The 24177-nt window shown below is 35.6% G+C and overlaps 1 protein-coding gene across 1 annotated transcript in view; it reads left to right on the top strand.

The window, feature by feature from the left end:
- Positions 1 to 14642, top strand: part of zgc:171482 (zinc finger protein) — a 64648-nt gene extending 50006 nt beyond the window's left edge. Inside the window, 2 exon segments of the mRNA XM_043254556.1 lie at positions 4025 to 4121; positions 13813 to 14642. Coding sequence (XP_043110491.1) covers positions 4025 to 4121; positions 13813 to 13843 — 128 coding nt within the window. The 3' untranslated portion in view covers positions 13844 to 14642.
- Positions 14643 to 24177: the final 9535 nt, after the last annotated feature.

Below are 24177 nucleotides of genomic sequence, written 5' to 3'. Positions count from 1 at the left end.
CTGCTCCGTTTATATCCACCTTGACAGGCAAGATTAAAATTGACATTCATGAGTGCAGGTATTCATCATTATAACCCAATGGATATGGTCTCGATTGTGAAATGTAGGATTTGATGAACATATGAATCCTTCGTAAAATGCTGGAGGAATCATCTTGGGAATTATCTTGATGTATTCATTTTGGTAGTGACATTGTTAGATGATCATTTGATATAGTAAAACCTAAACTCTAAGGCTTTGCTTATGCTATAATCAAAAGGTATCATCAAAAGTAATATATATATATATATATATATATATATATATATATATATATATATATATATATATATATATATATATATATATATAAGTATATATATTTATTTTTTATTTTCATATTTTTGAAGCTGATGTGTTTTAATATTTTTTAAAATGTAACGGAAAGCTGAATTTTCAACAGTCACTGATTCAGTCTTCAGTGTCAAATGATCCTTCAGAAGTCATTCTAATATGCTGCATTTGCTGCTCAAGAAACAGTAAAATACATTTTATCTTAGGATTTTTTGATGACTAGAAAGAACAGCATTTCCTTGCATAGAAACCTTCTGTAATCATGTTTACTGTCACTTTTGATCAATTTAAAACGTTCCTGCTAAAACACACACACACACACACAAACTATTGACATTTTAACATTACATAATGTACATCAAACAATATATAAGTGTATATTTTCAGCTACACTGTAAAAAATGACAGTGAATTTGATGGTAAAAAAAATCTAGAGAAATGCTAAAAACCTGTTCAATGGTGAACGGTAAATGTTCCTAATAGTTTTACAGTAGTAAATCTTTTTTGGAAAGATTTACAGTGAATAACTGTAAAATAACATTCCCAAAATTCTCTGCATCACATGTTTTTTATTGAAATAACTTCTTTTTTATCAGTTTCGTACATTAGGCTTGTATGTTACATCTAATGTTGTTAAATGAACGTTTATTACCACGATAGTTCTTAGTGTTTGTGTGAATGAAATTATGTTACTATTTAAAAGCTACTTGTGATAGACTTTACTTATACTTTGACCTACTTTTTGAAGTTTCCTTATTTTTTTTTTATTGAAGGAGAGACACTTTTTGGTTCTGAAAAAGAGTTCTAATTTGATACTCAAATCCTAAGTAAAGTAGCACTAGAAATCAAGTCTTTCTTTCTGTCTGATTGGCCACGATTAATAATGTAGTTGAATTTGACGAGTGTCTCATCTATTCGGTAGCAATTTCCCAGGCAAGAGAAGAGAAACTGATTGATGGCCTATTGTCGGAAATAAGTGAGACCTCTTTCCCACAAGCCAGCAGTTAGGAGCAAACTTTAATCTCATCCTAGTAAACATTCATCTTACCCTGAGCCACATCTCTGTCTGTCTCTCTCGTTGGTTCCTTTGGCATCTCGGTCAGTTTAATTAACTGGGATTAGAAGCCACCACAGTGTCTTCTAAGGCCGGTTTATGAATAGCACACTAAGAGGTCATCAGGGGTCCTACATGAAGGAAAATCCCATCACACAGACTTTTTTTTTCTTAAAAAGAAACAAACACTCGGTAAAGCTACTTATGAAGTCTGAATGCCAAGTCTTACATTTTTAATCTTTGAAAGAGACTGGTCCTTCAGCTACTGATATAATAGCTGAATCATTTTCAGTTAAATGCAAATTCTTAATTAATAGACATGACAAAGAAGCAAGTGTTCTATTCAGCTATTCTCAGACTAATTTAAGCAGCCTGTAAAGTGTGTTTTATAACGTCAGTTAAATTTTTATGTTTAAATGTTTCTCTGTCATGTCATACATCCTGTTCATATTAATAGCTTGCTATGAATAGTGTTTTGGATTCATTACGCACACTTGCTGTCACCATATGTTTGGTACAGACACCACAAGCTGTCTGTGAACACGCATCACATCACTCTCAACTTACAGAAAGCATCCAGAAAGAATCATTACAATGCGTGTGAGTTTCTATTTCAGTGACGGTGAAGTAAAGATGTTCAAAAATACATTTTGAATAAAAGGGCTAAAAGGCTGCTGGAAGTCATAAATACGTGAGGTTTGTCCTTTAACTAATATGGGGCAAATCAATACACTGGCGATAAAAATGTGAATAAAGTCTACATGCCCTTGAAAAAGCCCCTTTAAATGACATAATCCATCAAAGATAAAGCAGGTATCGAAGCTCAGCATTTCTCTTTGAAATTGCTCAGTTTTTCTAATTTCCTCAGACCTGGAAAGACTAAAGAAGAGTGAAAAGTCTTCATTCGACTTGTCTTTTGTAAAGACCATTCAATTGTTCCAGACCTTGATGGGAACAAATCGGTGAAAATTGGTGTCTTGCGGATTTACAGAGTACTAGATAAAGCATTAAGCCATGAGAGGATGAGGATCACAGTGGTTTTTCCACGTTTAAGAGGTGTTCTAGCTCTCCTAACCATAATAAAGTCACTGTAACACAAAACCTAAATAGATATTGCTTTTATACAACAACAGTAACAACAGCAAAATAATCAATGCACCTATTTATTTAGTGGTGTACTTATTTAAACTATAATAATTAATACAATAATCAACAAATATATTTGTTTATAGTATTAAGTATGAAAATGTTTGGGGTCAGTACACACACACAGTATTTTTACATAACACATATTAAAATAGAAAAAAGCTATGTTAAGTTGTAATTTTATGGCGCATTGTGATAAAATAAATCCAGCCATTTTTTCAAAAACAATAACAAATTCACAAATCAAACATTTCTGAACAAACTACTTCACTAATGAATAGAAAGTGGTTGTGTGCCTGTCACTGCATGTGGAGCTTCAAGCCTGACAGGAGTCTTTTCAAACAATGGGAATTTTTTTAAACAATCGTCGATTGTCTTGATAAATCTATTTACAATGACTTTTCAGTCTGTTCCCCCCGCCTGAGTCAAAATATACTCAGCATGAAACTCTACATGCAGCTTTGCAGTTCTTTTACTAGCAATATAAATACTGTAATTCTGCATTAATACTGTTAATATGAGCGCCGAGATATGCATCGCTTCTGCATGCGGCGTGAGAAACACCCCCCTATAAGCTGTTTACAGTTTCCAAGCAACACACTGTAGCAACTTGTCACTTTACCAAACAGCGCAATTGGCTATAAGCATGCATCCAGATTTAAACGCAGCTCAGAATTAAGATTTGGGTCTATACAAGAACTGTATTTTTCTAAAACATAAAACGCATTAAAAAGCTTGTACGACTATGTAATCGTCTTTCTAAACCCAAGAACAGTTCCTGATGGCGTGAGCGGGAAAGCGATATAATGTAAAGGTTGTGAAAAGCCCGTTTACGAACAGATCGAGGAACAGATAACACCGTCGTCAAAAATAACCCTGCAGATGTCTGAGAGAAATATTGCCCAGAAAGAGCACACATGGTCTCTCCACATGTGATGAACGAGCCTCTATGCGTTTCGGTTCTGCGTCTCTCTCCATTCTTCACATCCGTCTATTTTCGGGTCCGATGCTGTTCGTTATTTGTAGGACCACCTGCAAAGCCTTTAATTAGCTCACATCTGCTTCGCTCCCTCCCAAACCGATGCACTTGACGACCCTCCACTGTAAAAGACCATCATGAAGCATAACCCCCCGAAATCAAAAGGCCATCAGGACAAAAGGAAGCTAAAATTGCTAATACTTGATTCCACGAAGACCGCGAAATGAGACGCTGTATTAGGAGCTGGGTTTTTTTTTATCCGACACATACACAGCAAATGGAGTTTTCAAACAAAACCCTCGTCATGTCGAGAGAAGCAAAACAACAGGGATTAAATATAGATTTCTCTTCTCTTTGTCAGCCAAGGCAATCTCAAAAACAAAAAGCAATCAATAATGCTCAAAAGAAAACGAGAAATGGGACAAAACAATTTTAAGAGCGTTTCAGCTGGGACTTGTTTCCGTTCTGCTTTCAAGTCAGAATCAGTTTTTTTTTTTTGCTTTGTGTTGCAGGCCTGCGCCGGAGTTACTCGTGCAGCGTTTGTAATGTGGTTCTGAACTCCATCGAGCAGTATCATGCACATCTCCAGGGCTCCAAACACCAAAACAAGTGAGTGTGGATTTTCTGTCCTGAATGATATTCCCCTCTTTTCAAATCTTTCCAAGAAACTACTCTCTTGATAGTCAAGGAGACTTAATGGAGTTACCATTAATGTTTCGTTTAAGTACAGTAGCAGAAATGAGACATTTTATTATACACATCTGTGCCTTGACAAATTAAATTGCAGTTTATAGAAAAAACAAAGATGATTTTCATCAGGTAATTCCAAAAAGATGATAAAATGAGAATATATATATATATAAATAAGAATGTTTTCTGAAATCTGAAATATCATCAGACACTAATGACTGCTGAAAATTGTTGTAAATTACTGTAAATACCAAATATTAAATTGAAATGTTATTTTACAATATTACTTTAATATTACAAACTTGTGTGTGTATATAAATAATTGTTTCAACTTGAAATAACTTGTTACCCCACTTCCCCAAAATGTTTAGTCAACTAAAATATTCCAGTTGTCACTTAAATTAACATTAACTTAAAATTTCAAGTTGACAAAAAAAATTTCAAGTTAAAACAATTTTTCTTTTACAGTGTATATGTTTTGAGAGAGAGAGAAATAATTATTTTAAAATATTATAATAAATAAAGTTATAATAAAAGTTATAATAAAAAAAAAATAATAATAATAATATATATATATATATATATATATATATATATATATATATATATATATATATATATATATACACTCAAAATTCTGGTTTTATCAAGCTTTAAACTAAAGGTTATTAGCCCTTAAGAAAACCTATACTTCCCTTTACAGTCTTTAAACTCTTTCATCCTTCTCTGTAAATCTCTTTTTATCCCTCATGTCTTCTCTAAGATTGGATTATCAGTCATATTTTTTATACATACCCTGACATCTGCTTCTGACCTCAAAGGGAGCATCAGTAGTCGCTTTAGTTATCATAGTCTGCTCAGGTCTGCTGCCTCCTGTTGAGTTCAATACAAATTCCTGCGCTATTGCTATAACTTTTCACACCGCACAGAAAAATCACGCAGTGTACCTTGTGATTTAAACACTGGCTGCAATTTTAAAACTTTAAAGTTTCTATCTTTCTTTGAACTTAAGAACCTAAGAACCATGGGAGGCTGCATTCCCATTAGCCTTCTTAAAGGGACAGCTCACCCAAAATCAACACGCCCTCATGTTGTACCATACGCCGCTTTTTGTCACAAAATCAGGGGTTTTAGACGTCTTTTCCTGCAGATGCTTTTATCTAAAGCAACTTACAAATGAAAATACATAAATACAAAGGAAGCGGTCGTAATACCAACGGCAGACATTGTTCCGAACAAGTACAAGTTAGAAAGGGAAGGAATAAATACAGAGAAAGAAAAAATTGTTGCAAGTTTTCAGCATTATCAAACCAGATATGATATCCTACAGCCATATTTGATTTGAGAGCTGCAGCAGGGTGCTTTTTTTAGTGAATACTGATGAAGATTTTATTTAGCCGGTAAACATTTTGGCTAATAACCTAGACTAGCCTGAACTATCTGGAAAATTTAATGGTTGTTTAAGCAAGTCGGTATAACATGATGTTTTCTATTCAGACGGAGGTGGGTAAACACTGCCACCTGCGAGCACTTAGAAACAATTAAAGTCACTTCTTGCTTCCGTCTGCAGTGGTGTTTAGCTGATCTGCCACCCAGTTTGCCTCCAAATACGCCCAACTGCCTCTAGCAGGACATGCCCATCAACCTCGTAATGAAATAAAACTGATTTCGGGCAAAAAAGAGAGAGGAAAAGAGGTAGCAGAACTCCCGCTGTTTGTCCAATCACACACACGGCTGACAGAAATGAAGCCACCTTCATACCAGGAACCGTCAGGTTTAAAGCCCGTGGTGAAGGCGCTTTTTTATCGCCTTCGTTTCGAGGCAGCTGGCCCGTTTCTGCGAGCTACGTGAGACAACTACAACCGCTTCCAGCAACCCCTAATTGCTCTTCACAATAAACCAATTGATTAACATGCCAACAGAGTCGGGGTTGGGCAGGAGGACTCCAGCTGAAATCCAAATCACTACTATCTTACAATCATTAATTGTAATTAGAGCTACATCCTCTCGTACGAGGAATCACTGACAGCCAGGAAGACTATTGATTAAAGAGGATGTTTCCCTATCTTGTCGCTGCAGCGCGTCTCTGCGTATTCTGATTAAGCAGAAGAAAGGTTCATGTAAGGGTCTGTTTTGCATTAAGACAGCAAAAAAGAGCCATTTTTGTCTTGTAACCCCCCTGTAGAACATCAGAGCTCGGGATGCTGTTGTGGGAGGACAGCGTTTCCGATCTGTGCCCAACACAAGCGGCTTCCTGCTACATACACATTAACTTTCTTTGTTGAAAGAGAACCAGCAGTACACAGACGTTAACGTGCTTTGCCAACCTGCATTAAGCACTGAATACAAACCTTAGATATATATATATCACTAATTAATTGCACTCAAAATAAAAGTTTGTGTTTGCATAATATGTGCACTCTCTATATTTATTATGTATATATAAACACACACATGCATGTTTATATTTTAGAAATGTTATATTACATATTTTATATACACTATATGAATATAAATATTGACATGTAAATACATGTAAATATTTTCAAAATATTATTTCAAAATAATACACATAATAAATATATACAGAACATGCAAATTAAAATGTATTTGAGTGCAGTTAATTGCGATTAATTCAAATCACTAATATTGATAGATTTGTTAGAATTAAAATGTATTTATTGTATTATATACATATAATTTACATGTATTATTTAGTTATAATATAAAATCTAATTAAGAATTTTATTAATGAAAATATTGTTTTTAGCGGTTTAAAATGTTGAGTAGCATTGAGTTTATTTTATAATATTAAAACATCCATTGTCCTTTAGAATGAGGACATACACAGTACACTTGCATCACAGGGGCCATTCTCACCTCATGCTGAGAAACACTCTCACACACACACACACACACACACACTCATCAGAGGGACTCCAGAGGCCCGTCCCGCTCATGTTGAGACACAGACACACACTCTAATCAGAGGAGCTCCAGGGGCCCGTCCCGCTCATACTGATACTCAGCAGATGGGCAAAAAGGGGTGTAATATCTGCCAGGTTGGTTTCATTATGTAGGGCAGCAGCCAAAAAACACCTGATTTCACTTTAAACTCCCAGCATGCTGGGCGATATCATCCCAAAAGGAGAGTGCTGACCGGAACTTTAGCATTTACAGTCTGGACTGTTACAGTGTTTTGGTATATTGTTTAGTTTTTATAAGAGATAAGGATAGTTTACCACAAAAAATGTGAAAATAAGAAATTCGGAAAAACGTAAAATGTCCTGACAAAGCTGCAAAAAGACAAAGAAAGACCATAAAATACCATAAAAATCATCCATATTGATTAGATTAAAAAAGTTAAATCTCATCTTTTTAATTCACTTGCTCTGTATTTGTACTCTGCACAGTGAAACACATTTAGTATCTAATCAGAAATGCAAATAATTTCTATTTGTACATTAAAATATGAGACTTAGAGTAACAATGAGAGAAATCAAATTTTTAGGTGAACTCTTTCTTTTGCTAGCTTCGCTAACTTACTACAGTTACTTAAATGTTCAAGGTAATGCAGTATTTTAATTAACCTTCACTAAAAAGGCACAACACATAAAACTGTGTTTACAAAAATGTATTTTTTTGTTTTGAACCTGAAAACTGCAAAGTAAAGCTAAGTCAGGAAGAAAAAGAAACAGTTAAATACAATTGTGACCTGCATGACTGGCCGGTGTCAGTGTTTTTTGTAAATCAGAGAGTATTGTTCTCTGTGGGCAATCTGAGACTGACACCAGACCTGAGTGAAACCAGTCAAAGCTGCTGAATCATAAATGTCCAAAGTTACGGTAGTTACAAATTTACTGTTAAATGTTTGGCAATGGCACATTTATAGCATGATTTATTAACTGCAGTATGCTGTGGTGCCTTGTATTGGGTGCATAAAACTAATTTGGTGTTATTTAAAGTATGATGCATCTTCAGGTGGGAAAAAAACTAATTATGCATATAATCAAGCTGAAATAGGCTGAATGTTTTAAAAAATAAAATGTTAAGTATTTAACAAAGAAATTAATTACTTAAAAATTAAATAAATATAAATATATAAATACATACATAAAAAAAGATGGTAAAAGGAAATTTTAAATCAAAAAATGTTCAAAAATATACACAAAATTAAAAAAAACTAGTTGTGCACCATAAATGTAATTAAAGCTTAAATGTAAAAATCTAAAACAAAAAATAAAATGTAGTGACCAATAAAGGTTGAAACCCTGAGCTATATTTAAAAGTCTTAAAAACAATATACAACAAAATAAAAACTAGTTGTGCACCATAGAACTAAAACCGCAATAAAATTTTAAATGAAAAAAAGTGTAAATCCTGCAATAAGTCAAATCTAAAAAAATTTTTTTCAAATAATGACACACAAAATAAAACATACTTAAAAATATAATTAAAAATCCAAAAACTAAATAAATGTGTCAAATAAAACCTACAGTATAATAATCAATGTTTCTGATGGCTATAAAAAATGAACAAATCTATATCTAATGATGTCTATCAAATTAAGCTCTGAAACTTATGGGAATTAAATCTCATCTGTGAAGATATCATCATAATTATTAAGATAATTTAAAAAAATGGTAAATTTGTCAAGTGTGCAATAAGAGACTGAAAATGTGCTTCTGTTGCACCGAAGAATAAAAAGAGCTGCCATTTCCAATGTAGACAAAGATTTTATAGAATCAGTGTTCAACATACTGCGAGTCGTAAAGCAGGGTTTTTTTTCTCACGCCATTAAATAAGAAGAACATTCAGCCAGAAGGAACTGCTGCTAATGTGAGGGAAATTGATTTTTGAAGACCAGGAAGGATAATGATAGCAGTCTAAAAAAAGTCATAAATGAATCATGAATTCCCATTCAGCTGTGCAGGCTGGTTGGAGATCTGAGCGTCTCAACTACAGACAAAAGCCTAACTCAACGTGAAAGGTTCTATGGCTTTTTTAATGCACTTTTAGGCGCTCTAAATGCCTGTCACCAGAAATGCCCACTGGATTTAAAGTAGGCGTTATTGCCTCTTGATTTACGGTGAAAAATGTAGAATTGGGCACCAATGCGCAGATTATAGGCTCAGCTTGTCCTCTCTCTGCACATACATCAGCTTGTTGATGGATGCAGCGATTTAAAGGATTTCTTTTTTCCTCTGTTCAGTCTCGTAATACACAATCAAGCATTCCGTGAAAAGCAGCAGTGACAGTCCAAACTCTGACTGCTATAATTATCCGAAAAGCGGGAAGGGAACGTCAGAGAGACTTCCTGCTTTAGGGGGGGCGGAGGAAGAGCTGTCACACACCCTGCCACCCCCTGCTGTAGCCCGTATGTGGAAAGAGCTTTCAATCTGAAGTTACATTTTCACCTGTCACTAACGCAGGCTTCAGATGAAAGATTGTTAGATGAAAAGAATCATTCATCCAAAATTTTAAACTTCTTGTCATGTTGCTCCAAATCCATACGTTGTTATCTTCTCAAATCGAGTGGTGCACATGATGACAGAACTTTGATTTCTGTCTGAAATGCTCCGGTGTTGAGCGAAACTCTACCTGGTTTTCACCGCGGTGGAAGTAATCGAGCGGTATCAGGTGGCCACGCAGACGGTGCATTTTCATCAGCATCTCTTCTGCATGAGCAGCATTTTGCCTCTTGCTTATATCAGAGTTTAGTGTGAAGGTGACACTGCAGGACAGCTGATGGGGCTTTCACACATAGTTAAAATTTCAGCAATTTATGGTTTTCAGCGACGTGAGTGACAGCAAATCCTGATGGGATGCAATATGGGTGTGTCCTTCAATGCAAAATAGTTAAAAAAATAAAAAATAAAAAAAAACTCCAGGCATTCTACTAACAGTAAGTAACTTTGCAACTAAATATTTAAATTTATTGTGAAAAACTGGTAGCTGTGGTTGACTGAATTTTACTGTAAAAAAAATACGGTAACAACGTTTTATGTTTTAACTTAAATTTACAGTTAAATACCGTAATTTAAACTGATATAATTGTTAATATGCCAACCTATTAAATACTGGAATCTGTTTTGTAACTTTGAAAAGTCACATGATGAGCCAAAGCCAAAAATATACAGGTTGTCCCTGTAAATTTTACAGGAATTTACCGTTACCCATTCAACATTTTCACTGTAGCACTGTAGTTTTTTTCTGTTAAAATCATGGTCATATTTTATACAGTGAGTGATTACACTGAAGTACACTAGTGTCATTATTATAAAATGTTTAACATCAATGTGTTTATTATTATGACTCCGTTTAGGAAATGGACATCATACCTTTCAGAAAACATATTCACATTAATTCATAGTAATTTTGCAATGAAAACATTAATATATATGTCCATGACATGGTAAAAATATGGGTTTATGCTTCAAATAATGGTCCATTATTATCAAAAAAAAAAAGCTCACTTGATATATTTCTATAGTACTTAAGTGTCTACTATTTACAATATGACAAAGCAAATGGGAGATTAAAAACATTTTTTGAGTATCGTGAGGGTTTAAAGGCACTCTACGGTGTTATTGACCCTTATAATAACTTTTAAGTGATGTATAACATATGTATTATATATAACATTAAAATACTCGCTTGCAATTAAAAATAAATGAGTAAATAAATATGTAAAGGTTTGTGTCTTTTTTTACAATCTTTTATGCAGCAACCCCAATCAATGCAATCAGCATGTGTGAATACATCTTTGTTGTGCAATACCCAAGCACCCAGACCTGCATTATCAACACTTCAGGATCTAAATCGTTGTCTCTTCACTGCACATTTAGCACACTCCAAATTTAGGGATAATGATACGGCAGCTAACGAGCAGCAGTTTGAGTCAAGCTGTGCTCTTACATCCTCAAGCAACCCTGCGATTGTCTGCGCATCCTTCCGGCTCTGATTTACCAGAGTGGATGATGCAGTACCTCGCTGTCACCCACCCCCCACTGACCTCTGACCCCTGCAGACTGCCGGGTTGTTATAATCAGCCACAGATAGATGACACCTGCAGAGATGAAGCTTTCATCCATTCGCGTTCGCGTTCACTGGCTTCCCCCGACCGCAGACTGTCTGCTCCGTTTGTGTCTGAAGCGCAGTTGGTGGCCAGTGATAGTCTCGCTGCACTGTGACCAGAGAGCTTGTGGTACGGGGTCACGCCAGGCTGTGCTGACAGAACGCGTTAGCAGTGCTTACCCGCCGCTGGCCAGTGTCACCCTCTCTAGAGCTCTAGGGTGCACCACTGGAGGAAGACCGCCTGGTTTAACATCTGCGGCCCACTCCCACAGCGTCCTCTAAAAGCATTATGCCATTCTCTTTCTGCCACCGAGGCTCGGCCCATCGTTTCCTGTAGCGTCACGCTAACTCTGCTGAGTCATAGCACTCACACCCAAACTCTCGCTCCGCCAAAACACGTCAGCCAAGATGCAGCAACCACGCAGTGCCGGTTTCAAATTCACACACGCATCTCCCTCTTAGGACACATAAAAATAGAAACATATGAGACAAGCGTTAAGATACAATAAGAGCTGCATGCATATTTAAAATGTCTCCAAGTTTGCCTTTAAGAACGCATAGAAAAATTGAGGGTACGAAACGAGTCAGGTTAGGTGGGAATGAGTAGATAAATGTCATTCTTTTGAACATTATATGTATTCTAATCTAAGACTTTTTTTCTCAAAATGTAATGCGTTTTTGCTTGAAATGTAACAAGTGTTTATGCTTGTAATTTAACAAGTTTATTTTCAAAATTTTATTTTAATTTTTTTCCTGTAATCTTTGTAATAATTGTCACTATACAAATAAATATGGATTAATGTTTACTATTTTAATTAACAATTCCATTTTGCCTAATATTACAAAAAGTTACTTTAGTATAATTAAAAAAATTATTCCAAATGTAAAAATTTTAAATATCTTTTTAAGTTTTTTTTTTTTTTTTTTGTGGTTGTGTATAAATACGTATACACACACCCTTTAAAAAAAAAAATATATATATATATATATATATATATATATATATATATATATATATATATATATATATATATATATATATATATAATGGGATCAACATTAAAAACTGTGAAAACATCTGCTTTAAAAGACAAACTTGAAATTGCTGGCATGTTTTACTGAAGTAAGAGGTTTGAGAAGCAAGATATTTAAGCAAAGATCTCCATTCGCTCTCTATTTAATCTGTGTATATAAAAAAAACAACTGATATACTAAAGTGACCTAATTTGTGATTTTCTTTCCAAAGGAATGGCACCTTAGATGCATTGTTCTCATAAGAGTTGCACATTAAGTATGTTACCTAAAGAACTTGTGGTCTCCAAAACAATAAGCCAACAAGACAATAAGCTCTCTGATTTCAGTTCATTTCCTCCTGCAGTTGCAGACACTGGCTCGTCTATAACTTTCCCTCCCTCTAATATTCTCCATCAAAACAGCAGGTGAAAATGGATCCTACTGCCTCAGTGTAAACTCTGCCATGCGTTTCAGTTGTTGGATTGCCAGTTGGATGTGCTCTGCAGGTGAAAGTCAAGAAGAGTTAAACACATGCGTTTGGGAGCTGAAAGCGCATCCTCTTTACCGGATCCCCTCTCCACCCACTAGAGTACATGAGCAGTACAGAATAGAAGAGTGCAAGTGGAGTTGCATGATTTAGCCTGGAGCAAGGAGTGATTTGGTTGAAAGTCAGAGCATCTGTGTTTTCTCTTGCTCCAGAATCGCTCTGAAACAGCTGTGCATATCAGGCAAGAATTACTACTAACCACAATGGGAAAATAAAGATTTAATTTTATTATTAATGGACATTTATATATATATATATATATATATATATATATATATATATATATATATATATATATATATATATATATATATATATATATATTAATGGACATACATATATATCCATTAATAATAAAAGAAAAAGAATAAAATATACATATATATTCTTTGTTTTTTCTTGAATGTAATTACTTGCAATTTAGAGTCCACAGATAATAGAACAGGTTTAGAAGTGTTTTAATAAATCTAATTAATTGTATACAAATATACTATGCAAACCAAGAATTAAAAGAAAAAGGTTAGAAAAGCGTGTAATTGCAAACAAAAAATCTCTGTAAATTAACTGGTATAAAATCATTTAAAACCCGAAGAATATTTATTTTCTTGAATTAATGTAATATATTGAAGGAGTTGGAGTCATATTGGAGTCGAATAATATGCATTATCCTCAAAACAGTATAAAAACTGAACATTATATCCATCTTGCCTTTTCTCATAGCACTGCAGCAATTATATACTTATCGTTATAGTTATCATCCTTGGTGGGAACGGCCCTGCGCCCCTGAAAGCGTGAGGATTTCTCTCACCTTTGAGCACGGAAAGTAAAAAACCTGGAGCGGAGTTAGAGTGGAGTGATTACAAAACCGTTTGAGCGAGGAGTGCCAATATCTGCCGCTCCAGTCCACTCATAGACACACCGCTCTCTGCTTTTTTTCTTCACTCTAAGTGTGTTTTCTTATCTCCTTCACAGCTCAGGAGCACATGGGTCTGGCCTGTTGTGATTACACATGCTTTATCTTCCAGGCAGGCCGACTCCGGCCTCGCTACATCACTCGACTGGGCTTTCACCTGAGCTCTGTTTGCCCGTCAGCACTCTTAAGGAGATTTTTAGTACGTGGCCAGCGGTCGGATAAGTCAGTGATTTAGTGCGGGGCGAGAGCAGGAGTGCTGACAGTATTGCGTTTTACTACAGACGGTGAGGACGGGGCACGTGAGAGCTCAGGATTCGGTGTTCGGTGACCCATTTTCTGGGTGTGACGATAATGTGAGTGAAGATACCTTTGTCTCACCCCGTGACTAAAATGGAAAAAGGGAGGAGGGATATAGAGGATGAAAGGAGACGGCATGAGAATGAGGTTATGGAAGGAGGAGGAGGATGGAAGCGAACTGTCGTGCTGATTGATTAGATGAGAGAGGTGTAATCGGAGCCCTTCGCGCTGATGTTTAGACCCTCTCCTCCTGCTATCGATCCCTTGGGCTGCCTGGAACAAGATAGGAGGTTCCAGCTCATTGGGCTCCCTCTACCTGTGTAATCACTCTCCCCAACAGCAGTCCCACTCCTCAGAGGAAACCCAGAAGACCGGGGCTGTGCTCTGGTGGAACAGAGCTGATCTGTTGAGACAAGACAAGCTCAGGCTTTTCAGCCCGTAACAAAAAACGACACAGTGCCTTGTCGGGATTGGGATAAGAGTGTTAAGCCATTATGTGCAGTTGAGGACTGTATTCAGTATGCAAGTACTATACAGGCTTGAATTTCATGTGGTTTTGTTTTTCAAAAAAATGTAAGAACGCAATTTGTGATGGAACATATGTGGCGTATTTCACAGGGGTATTTATTTTAGTGAATTTTTAATTTTTTTTTTTGCTTTATTAAGATTCCATAATATATATAGAAACAGGCCTGAGAGTGTGTGTGTGTATATATATATATATATATATATATATATATATATATATATATATATATATATATATATATATACACACACACACTGAGCACTGAGCACATACACTGAGCTTGATTGCTCATACAATCACATCTGCATTTACATTCTAGCATCATCTATGCTTCTGGCTTCAGACTTCACCTGGCTCACTCCAGGGGAGCAGGAACTAATTCACAGAGAAGATTGCTCATGATGGACAGGCCCGAATGAGTTTCATCTCATCTTTCTCTTATATAACTGAGGAATGAGCTGCCTAATGTGGCGCTGGGTGCCGGCGAGAGAGAGTGGCTTTGGGGATTAAATCATCCCGTCTCCAGGGGACGAAAGGGACGGCAGCTGAAGCGCACGCGGCTCCTGCTGGATGCGTGTGGAGTCGTGTAAGGAGCTTTGGTGGGGTGACGAGTATTCGGCTGACAGTCACTGGGGATTAGTTCCCAGCGCAGCACAGGCATAAAGAGAGGCTGGCTGTAAAAACACATTTCTCTTCCCGTCCTTCAGTGGGGGCTAGCGTGGGTCTTTAATCTGACTGCCTTCCTCTATTGCGTTTCAACTCTTTCAACCTTTCCCGCAGTATCACAGAAGTCTTGCAAAACTCCAGCTTTGCATTAAAGACAAGTTGCTTTTAGCAGCGCAATATCGGTGCAGTTTTTCATGCTAAAATGTGAAAAGTGATTCACGAGCGTAAGAGTACAAATCATTGTTTTTAGATTCTAAGTGTCACTGGCATTCAGAAAGCTAGTTTAATAGTTAAAACAGCATCCGAATAAAGAGAAAATCCCTCACTCAGGTTGCCAGATTGAGAACATGCAACAGGAATAGTACAACTTACAAGGCGACGAACCTGACACTGTAAGTTCATGAGATAATTTATTTAAACATTACAATTTTGAATAAATACTGCTGTTTTCTATTTCCGCTGTCTCAACTTTTCTGCTGCATCTTGCAAACCTTGCAATGCCTTGCGATACAAGACAAGTTGTTTTTAATAGCAATTTGTCATTTTTAAGCTCGCATACATCACTAGCATACAAAAAGTTAAAACATAGTTAAATCTTCAAAAATAGCTTCTCTTAACTCTCTTGGAATTGTGCCTCTTAAACCCCACTTACTGAAATCCTAGTTAGGACTTATTTGTCTGAATTATGCTTCTTAATATTGCTATAAAAGCTGGCGTATTTCAGTTTTGTAATGGAGAGATGAGTGCTTCCTAACCTCATAATGGCTTCGAGACACATTAGCAAACAGTTCAACTCAAATTCCCTTAGTTTCATCACTTACTCATGATGCATGAGTTAGTTTATGAGAACACTGGATATTAAAGGTGGTTCTTTTCAGAGTGATTACGAAAAAGATTCCTCAGGATGCTGAGCAATAACCTAAATTGTTAGGTCTAGTGTGTAAATACACTTCAAACGAGAGAGTGCGTGTTAGTGTTCACTAGGGAGGGATCTAACAGAAGTACCATCGTATATCACATTTCCGGATATTGTCTTTCAGTATTCGTCAGATTGTTCACTTCACAGGAAGAATATAAGCTGAAATGACCGTTTTGAGATGCTGAATGGTGCAGACTTTATAGGAAAATGTATTAGCAGTACCCTGAAAGGTATAGTGAATAATGAAGATACACCAAGCCTATTTTTCAAGCTACATATGGCACATTATGTATCTCTTTCTTTGTCTATGCCACCCTGGTCAAGGCTGAACTGGCTATTTTTTGAGCTAATAAAATGCACATTGCATATCTCGCAAACATAGTGTTGTCAACCCAAGGGAAGCATCTAACAGAAGTACCGTCATATTGTCTTCCATGATATTGCCTTTTAGCACTTGTGCAACTCTGCACTCATCATCATCGCCTAGATCTTTCACTTCAGGGGAGGACGGAGGAAAATAAGCTAAAGTGGTCTAGCTCACACGGGCCCTCCTCAGGGTTTGTTTTCCTCTCAGCCCAGCATGCAACACTTAAAAATATGTGCTGGTAGAGAAGCATGAAGGATAAACTATAATTTGAGATGCTAAATGGTGCAGTAAGATTCCTCTCCAATTACTTTCAAACTTTTCACCCTATGCCCACGCGTCAAACTCTTAAGGTTAAACCGGTCACTTTTTGTGCAATGAGAATGTCATCCAAATAAAGAGAAGTCAATCTGAGATGCAAAATGGAGTGCCTGAAAAGGTAGGGATTAGCTTTGAATAAATACACATACTTTTATTAAAAAATAATTAATTAAATTGATCTTTAGTGAAAGGTTACACTGAAGAAATTTAAATTTATAAACTTCAAATAAATTTTGTTCTTTGAACAGAATCCTGAGAAGTCCTCAAAAAATGATCATGTTCTCACAAACATTTTAAGCACTTTTAACTGATAATAAATGTTTCTTGAGCACCAAATCAGCATATTACTAGGATTCTAAAAGATCTTGTGACACTGAAGACTGGAGTTAAGATGTGGAAAATTTAGCTTTGCCATCACATTAATAAATGACGTAAAACAATATTTAAAAATAATAATAATAATTTTAATTTTAACTGTGGAAATTCTGAAGGAAAACAATAAAATAATTATTTTAAACAAAGATTAAATACAATTTTTGTATCAAATTAAATTAAAATAAAATGTGACCCTGGACAAGTTGCTGGGGTATATTTATATGTATGGCTCAAAATTATTCATGTTGCATGAAGATATTTTGTAACTTTCCTATTGTAAATATATATATAAAAATTGATTAGTAATACGCATTGCTAAGAACTTCATTTGGACAACTTTCCATCCTCAGATTCCAGATCTTCAAACGGTTGCATCTCAGCCAAATATTGTCCAATCCTTACAAACCTTTTTGTATAAATCCCAATTTTGGAAAATTGACCCGTACGACTGGTTTTGTGTTCTGAGATCACAAATTATTTAAAAAATGTAACATTTTTATATTTTTCATTTAGGGATTCAGTGTTTCATTATATACACGTGTATATTATACATATATAAATGTATATGCAACTCTACTCCAGGACCACAAAACCAGTCATACCTAGATTTATACATCATCTGAAATATAAGAAATAAGCCTTACATTGATTATTTGTTAATCAATTAGAAAATCTGAAAAACACCTTCAAATTAAGTTCTTGATATATTATGGAATTGATATTTATGTGATAAAATGCAGAAACCATTCAAATAACTACATCTCTACAAATTTACCAAATTAAAATAGGAATGTGTGCCTTGATGATTGCAATTTAGTGATATGAAAAGAGCCTGATACACCACAGACCATCACTACTACACAGATACATATTGATTTTTGAACTAAAAATGGCCCCTGTTCACCTGACACAAGCGTACACTGCCTGTCTGCACAGTTTCAAAACGTTGCCAATATGTCAGAGCCCTTAAGATAAAGCGCATTCTCCTGCAGCAGGCCAGCGAGCTGTCCAACCTCAGCCAAAGACAGAAGAAACCAAAGGCACACCAATACTTCACCAGGATCAACAGATGAGTCAACAGATGACAGGGTTTTTTAAAGCTCATGTAAATAGGGACCCGGGAGCGTCCAGAGCGAGTTTGGCCTCACAGCGACGCTGAAGGGGAAGGCTGATGTCAGTTCCTCTTTCTTCTGCTGTCACTCCAGCAGATTGGAGCAGATACAAGAGGATCGTGACCCCTCTGGCACCCTCACATACAAACACCTCTGACTCATTTTGGCAATGGCTGATTGCGATGGCAGTTCCCCTTCACCTGGGATGTCAGGGTTGGCACAGTTTCCAAGGTGACGGCTGTCTCTGTGACTAACTAAGCACGGCGAAATCCGTGACCACACACCATGCGAACGTGCGCTACCGCATACCTAGTTAAAACACAAACTAGTCTTTTAAATAAATATATGCAGATCAAGTACGCGGCAATATCTTGCAGGCTTGTTAAACGGCTTTGTCGTCTCATGAATGAATTACATTTTAAAATATATTAAAGGAATAGTTCCCTTGAGAGCGGTTAATGAAAAACCACTCTCAGACCAATCCAAGATGTAGATGAATTTGTTTCTCTGTCGGAACAGATTTGGAGAATTTTAGCATTACGTCACTCTCTCACCAGTAGATGCTTTGTAGTGTATGGGTGCCATCAGAATGAGTCCAAATAATCCATACAACTCCAGCATATCATTTAACTTGTGAAGCAAACGTAGTAAACCAATTCAAAATTTTAATTTGCTTACAGATAAAATACATGTCCTTAAGCCATAATATTGCTTGCTCCAGTAAAAAAATATATATATATGCTGAAGGATTCTATAAGAACAGCTAGAGGAAATATTTTGTTCACTGGAGGCAGCATTATTGTGGATTATGGACTTGCATTTTAGCACACTTTTCATTCTAGAAAACATCGTTGGGCTGGAATTGTTTGGATTAATTTCTGATGTGTTTAGCAGCTGTTTGGACTCTCACTCTGACGGCACCCATTCACTGCAGATTGTCCGTTGGTGAGCAAATGATATAATGCTAAATTTCTCCAAATTTGCTGTGATAAATAAAACTCATCTGCATCTTGGATTGCCTGACAGTGAGCAAGTTTTCAGCAAATTTACATATTTGGCAGAATTTTCTTTAAACAAAGAAATCCAACACCAAACTTTGGATCCATACTGTATATTGGTGATAAGCCGGTCTTTTCAGAAGAGAAATTTAGCAGTTGTTTGCACAAGCAAAGCCAAATCTCAGAGTAGCACATTAATGACCGCCTTGTTTATCTTTCAACTTTCTTGTTTAACTTCCCTTCTCCACTTTGCTCCAAACACATATTTTGCTCCCCCGCTGGCTTGGTAAGCTCAGATGTTTGACAATTATTTCTTATGTTCGGGAGGAAATAAAGAATCCAAAAGAAGGAGGGGGGAAACATATAAACGTCTGGAGGAGTGAGGTGCAGAAAGTTAAAGCTTCGTTCTATTGCTGGCTCTATTAAAATCCGTATTTTTGTCAGAGTGATTGAAGATTGGTCTTCGTTTATGAGCCATCAAAGAAACTAGGTTAGGTATGGGGCCGAAACTCTGCAAATTTTATTCACTGTATTGTGCTCAATGAACTGAGTCACTCTTATTCCCTCATGGCAGCTCTTTATAACTCTGTGGGTGAATTGACTAAACACTTCTGCCACTTTAGCATGCAGTATGTCAACACCAAACGCATGCATCTTATTTGCATGGCACCTGCAGTCCAGCGTATACAAGCGCAGTGTAAAAAAAGGGCTCAATTTTGAATACATTGTGCTATTATTATTCACTATTACTGTTCACATAAGGCTGGTGGTACATCTTGGCAGCATCAAATTAAAATGATGTCAAATTAGAACCTAGTGAGAGAGGATAATGGATAAACTATAGATAAACAAACAATATTGTAGCTCATCACTGGGGCGTTATACTTTATTAGTCCATAATGAAAGCATGTTGTTACCGTACATTAAGGCAGTTTTTTTATTATTTATTTTATTATTATGGATGCGAGCGATCCTCTGTTATGAAGATTCTCTTGCAAAGGACATGTAAAATATAAAAGAATATATTAGAAATATTATATATAATATATATATAAGACACTAAAAGCCTATATAGAAATATTATATATATATATATATATATATATATATACAGCCATATATTAGAAATATTATATATATATAATATATATATATATACACAAGACACGTTAATACTGTATGCTTTTTATAACTTTTTACTCTATGCAGCTCAGTTTGATAAAAAAACACTATTTTGCAACTTTTAGAGGTACAGATAAAGTGTACATCTGCAGGTACTTTCAAGATAAAGGTATAATTTTTCGAATTATTACTGACAAGAAAAGGGCTATCAGCATTTATTTTGTGGGTGTGTTTGCACAATTACCTGATTTGCATAATCTCTTTAGTGAATCAGGTGCTAAAACAACGCATGCAAATAAACAACGTTATCAGCAGGCACAATTCGTGTATTTTCAGTCAGTCTTCTGCAGTACGACTTGGATAAGGATTATAAGACCGGTGGGTTTGCCAGACTCCAGGTTCGGGGAGGTTATTCTACAGGCGAACTAGCAGATGAGCAGATTTATTTTCAGTCGTGTTTGGGCAAGGGTGCCGAGAATGACCTCCCTAGAGACTGAAGCTTCCCCAGGTGTTCAGCTGTGTCACTGCTACAGGCTCGGGGGCAGAACTCTGGATTTTAATACCGACAGCCCTGGTGGCTAGAATTAGTCTCATGCATTTCTCTTGAGGTGTCTCTGCGCGTGCAAATTGATGTTTGAAGAAAGAAAGGGAAATATTCATTGGAACAGTTTATCTTCTGTGATGGATTAGATAGATGAGAGTAAATATTTACACCGTGTCATTACGTGCAAGCCAAGAAATATCCATCCTGAAACAATCTCACACTCTTCTCAAGCTTGGCAGGTTTTACCGGGTTTCAAATGAAGGCATTTTTTTCCTCTGTCAAGATGAAAATTGCAATAAAAATCCGGATATTTCTACCTCTAATCAAACCATTTGCATCAATTACAGAAAACAATAACTCATATAAACGCTTCAACAAATGTTTATATTGAACAATTCGGCTTAAGTTTGTTTAAAAGAAATCCTCAATAATCACAGACAGTATTGGGGAAGCTTTGAAAATCATGCAACAAAGTAGTTAGTAGCAATTTTTACCCTTCAAACAAAGACAACAAATCTAATTGCAGCTATCTGAGTGTGTGATATATATATTTTTTAAATTATTGTATGTTTCTCAAATATTTGGATCAATAAATGTGCATAACTTTTATAGTTAACTAATAGAGCCATTAAAATTACAGTTTCAATCACATACATACAAATAGTGAATCTACATTAAGAGAATGGTCACTGTAAAATATCTCAAGTAATAAAGCAACCTCAGGTTATAACACAAAGAAAAGACAAAACAAAACATGAAAAAACAAATCAAACACAACCAAAGCGAAACAAAAAACAAGAAAAACATGGACCCAAAAAACAAACAATCAAAAAGCAAAACAAAATGTTTTTTTAACAACCAAATAATAATTAAAAAAAAAAAAAAATCTAACCAAAAAATAAACAAAACAAGACCAGACCAAATAACAAAAATAAACTAAATAAAAACATTCGAAAACAAATCTAAACAAAAAAACAGAAACCAACATCAAAGAAATCAAAAAGCAAAACAAACAAAAACTGGGGGAGACAGGAATGCTAATGAAACATACTTAAGCTAGTAAACTGATCATGATGTACATGAGATATGATTATGGATTTTTTTTTTCCTTTTCAGTTTAAAACAGCATCAGCAATGAAGAACTGGAAATACTGCAGCTGAAACGGGGCAGACGGAGCGTTTCAGGAATTTACAGAACTGCACAAGTTGTGAACTCATAATAAAAGATGTCCTGTTTGGCCACGGGAGATGTCCACCAACAACATCTGAGGTTCCTCAAATGTCGAGCGTTTTATATTTGTATTCACAATCAGAAGCTCAAAGATCGATTTACTTTGGGAATATTGTCCATCCTACCATGAGCATAAAGGATGCCTATGATCAATCCAGTGATACTCATCATGTAACATGAGTGCACCAGCCTGAACAGACATGCAACGGTCCTGCTACTTTTATTTTTGCCTTTCAAGCTCTCGTATGCAGTGGCCGGCCGTTTCCTCTGCTCTTCAAACGAGACGTCGCTGCTTTGGTTGTTGGCTTTGGCATGCCGGTGACAGAAAGGGATCATCAACCCTTTTCCAGTGATTTTGTCGAGTACGTGTCTCACTTATGTGTGAATGCTGCCGGTGAGGAATCAATTCAACTGCCTTTGTGCGAGATCTGTCTCCGCTGCGGTCAAAAACAATATTTCAGCACTGTTATGTTCCGTTTATTCACGCCACAGTCAGCGTCGCATAGGACAGAACATTCCCATAGAGCTGTGATGCTGCTTAACCACTGATGTCAAACGGAATATGCCATCAATATGAAGGAGTCCAGACGCAAAGAGTTGGCATTTTTCACCCTGACTCAAATCACGGATGATTCACGTGGACGTAAATGTGTGAACCAGGCTCTGAGCTTTATCTAAATCTATGCCAAAATGACTGCCTGTAAACCCAGAGCTCAGTGCCTGCTGTTTTAAGAATGAATGCTCTTTTATGCTTTTCTGATGTGGCATAACAAGCGGTGTTTTTCTTGTTATCTTAGAATAAATGGTAGCTACTAAACTAAAACGGACCAGAGGCCTCATTTATAAAAGACCTTGACTAAACGGTCCCAAATCTATCCTGCTTTATTTTAGTATCCAACAAAATATACTCAATATCATAATTTGATTCAAAATCATATTTTCACAAAAATGTGCACTTGACGTACAATATCTTATTTTTCAGTAGGCTTTTCAGTAAGCAGATTTAACATACAGTATATATATATATATATATATATATATATATATATATATATATATATATATATAATGTATAATATATATAAATATATATAAATATATATATATATATATATATATATATATATATATATATATAATATAATGTATAATATATATAAATATATATATATATATATATATATATATATATATATAATGTATAATATATATAAATATATATATATATATATATATATATATATATATATATATATATATATATATATATATATATATATATATATAAAATTCAAAATTAATTACAAACAAAACCATCTGAATATTAATCGTAAACGTAAATGGTGTCACTCATTTATTCAGGCATTAAATCATTTGCATAACTTAAACTCGTCAAAAAAATCAGCACAAAAGAATAGAGACAAAGACTGAAAAGTTTGTTCATCACCTCAGTTCTTGGGATTTAGTATCAAGCATGTGCATATTATAAATGAGGCCTCGGTCAGAAAACATTTATGCAAATCAGAGTATTACAGTAGCGACCAAGCCAGATGTATGGTATGGTAATGCAAAAAACAAAAAAAAAAAGAAATTTGTAAATAATCGTTACACAACAATATTCTTTAGTTTCACCCTTCAACTGTCCAGGATGATTATTGTGACGTGTCTACTTGAAAAGAATGTCGTGTGCTGCTTTCTGATTAATATGCGGTGAACTGAAATCCTGAACACTCTTGGGCTTTTATAAAACATCTGTTAACAGCCATTGAAGACAACATTTACGTCTAACCCCAAGAATGTCTCTGTTGAAAGAAGTAACATGTCATTTACTGTGAGGCTAAACTACTGAATTTGTACGTCCTGGTTTCCAGCAAAAATGTCTAAACATCCCTACAAGATGAACTGACTCGGCAAGCGACTTTTGATAAAAAAAAAAAAAAACATAA

The sequence above is a fragment of the Puntigrus tetrazona genome, chromosome 13 (genome assembly GCF_018831695.1).
Source record: "Puntigrus tetrazona isolate hp1 chromosome 13, ASM1883169v1, whole genome shotgun sequence".
NCBI classification, from domain to species: domain Eukaryota; kingdom Metazoa; phylum Chordata; class Actinopteri; order Cypriniformes; family Cyprinidae; genus Puntigrus; species Puntigrus tetrazona.
This window is presented reverse-complemented; position numbering and strand designations above follow the sequence as displayed.